Consider the following 1,446-nt stretch of genomic DNA (forward strand, 5'->3'; position numbering starts at 1 on the left):
ATATATATATATATCTTACTTCCATTTTCATCTTCCACTGATTAGCTACGTATATTTTGCTCGCATGCAGGGACAAATCTGCTGCTCTTCTCATTTCCAGTGATGTTTGTAGCAGTGTTGAGCTGCGTTTATCTTCATCTAGTTCAGAAGAAGTCACAAAACTGCGCGATTAGGTCACCGGTTGCTGCCGGCTTCTTGAGACGTCCGGTGATTGTAGCATCTCCTCTAGGGGTCGTCACGGCAATGGAGCTAGGGTTTGGCCTAATGTTCATTTCACTCTTGGTTTGGTCTCTAGCTAACTACTTGATCACCAGCTTCGGCGGCCACCTCCATAGGCAAATGGATACGACTACGATGATGAGCATTGACAAAGTATGGCAAGCCAAATTTCGAAGTGTATCGTTGAGACTTGGCTACATTGGGAACATATGCTGGGCGTTTCTCTTCTTTCCTGTGACTCGAAGCTCTTCGATTTTACACATGTTTGGTCTCACATCGGAGTCGAGCATCAAGTACCATATTTGGCTTGGCCATCTCTCCATGATTCTCTTTGCTATACATACTTTAGGGTTCATCATCTACTGGGGCATGACTCATCAAATGGTTCTGGTACGTCTGTATGTGCTTGCTATTGATAAATTAAGTTTTTGATCGTCTTTTTCGATCTCTTTTTGAAGTATAAACTGACTTGTGGTGATGATGCAGCTGCTAGAATGGAGCAAGACTTATGTATCAAACGTAGCTGGGGATATTGCAATGGTATTTGCAATGGCAATGTGGGTGACAAGCATTCCTCGTGTTAGAAGGAAAATGTTTGAAGTATTTTACTATACACATCAGCTCTACCCACTCTATATCTTGTTCTACGTATTACATGTTGGTGCTTCCTACTTCTGCATGATCCTTCCCGGAATCTTCCTCTTCGCCATCGATCGATACTTGAGATTCTTACAATCTACCCGGCATGCTGCCTTTGTCTCAGCACGGGTTTTACCTTGTGAAACCCTTGAGCTCAACTTCTCCAAGAGCAAAGGTAACACTTATTAAGGACTTTAAAGGATGAAGATGATTGCATTTTCTCTCTTATTAACTAATTGTGAGTTGCTCTATTTTTCCTCTATATTCATTAGCAGGATTTTCTTCTTGTTTCAGGATTGGATTATAATCCTACTAGCATCTTGTTCATCAATATTCCTAGCATATCAAAGTTGCAATGGCACCCATTTACAGTGACATCAAACTCTAACATGGAGGCAGACAAGCTAAGCGTTGTGATTAAGTGTCAAGGAAGTTGGTCTCAGAAACTGTATAAGCAACTGGCTTCTAATTCTGTGGAGCATATCCAAGTTTCTGTTGAAGGACCTTATGGCCCTACTTCATCACAATTTATAAGGCACAAGGGTTTGGTGATGGTAAGTGGAGGCAGTGGAATTACTCCTATGATTT

General features: G+C 41.6%; 1 protein-coding gene across 1 annotated transcript in view; it reads left to right on the forward strand.

Annotated features, from left to right (window-relative positions):
- Nucleotides 1-1,439, forward strand: part of LOC101307264 (ferric reduction oxidase 4-like) — a gene marked incomplete at its 3' end in the record, with an annotated part of 15,562 nt that extends 14,123 nt beyond the window's left edge. Inside the window, 3 exon segments of the mRNA XM_004309137.1 lie at nucleotides 71-609; nucleotides 706-1,033; nucleotides 1,153-1,439. Coding sequence (XP_004309185.1) covers nucleotides 71-609; nucleotides 706-1,033; nucleotides 1,153-1,439 — 1,154 coding nt within the window.
- Nucleotides 1,440-1,446: the final 7 nt, after the last annotated feature.

The sequence above is a fragment of the Fragaria vesca genome, linkage group LG7 (assembly GCF_000184155.1).
Source record: "Fragaria vesca subsp. vesca linkage group LG7, FraVesHawaii_1.0, whole genome shotgun sequence".
NCBI lineage: Eukaryota > Viridiplantae > Streptophyta > Magnoliopsida > Rosales > Rosaceae > Fragaria > Fragaria vesca.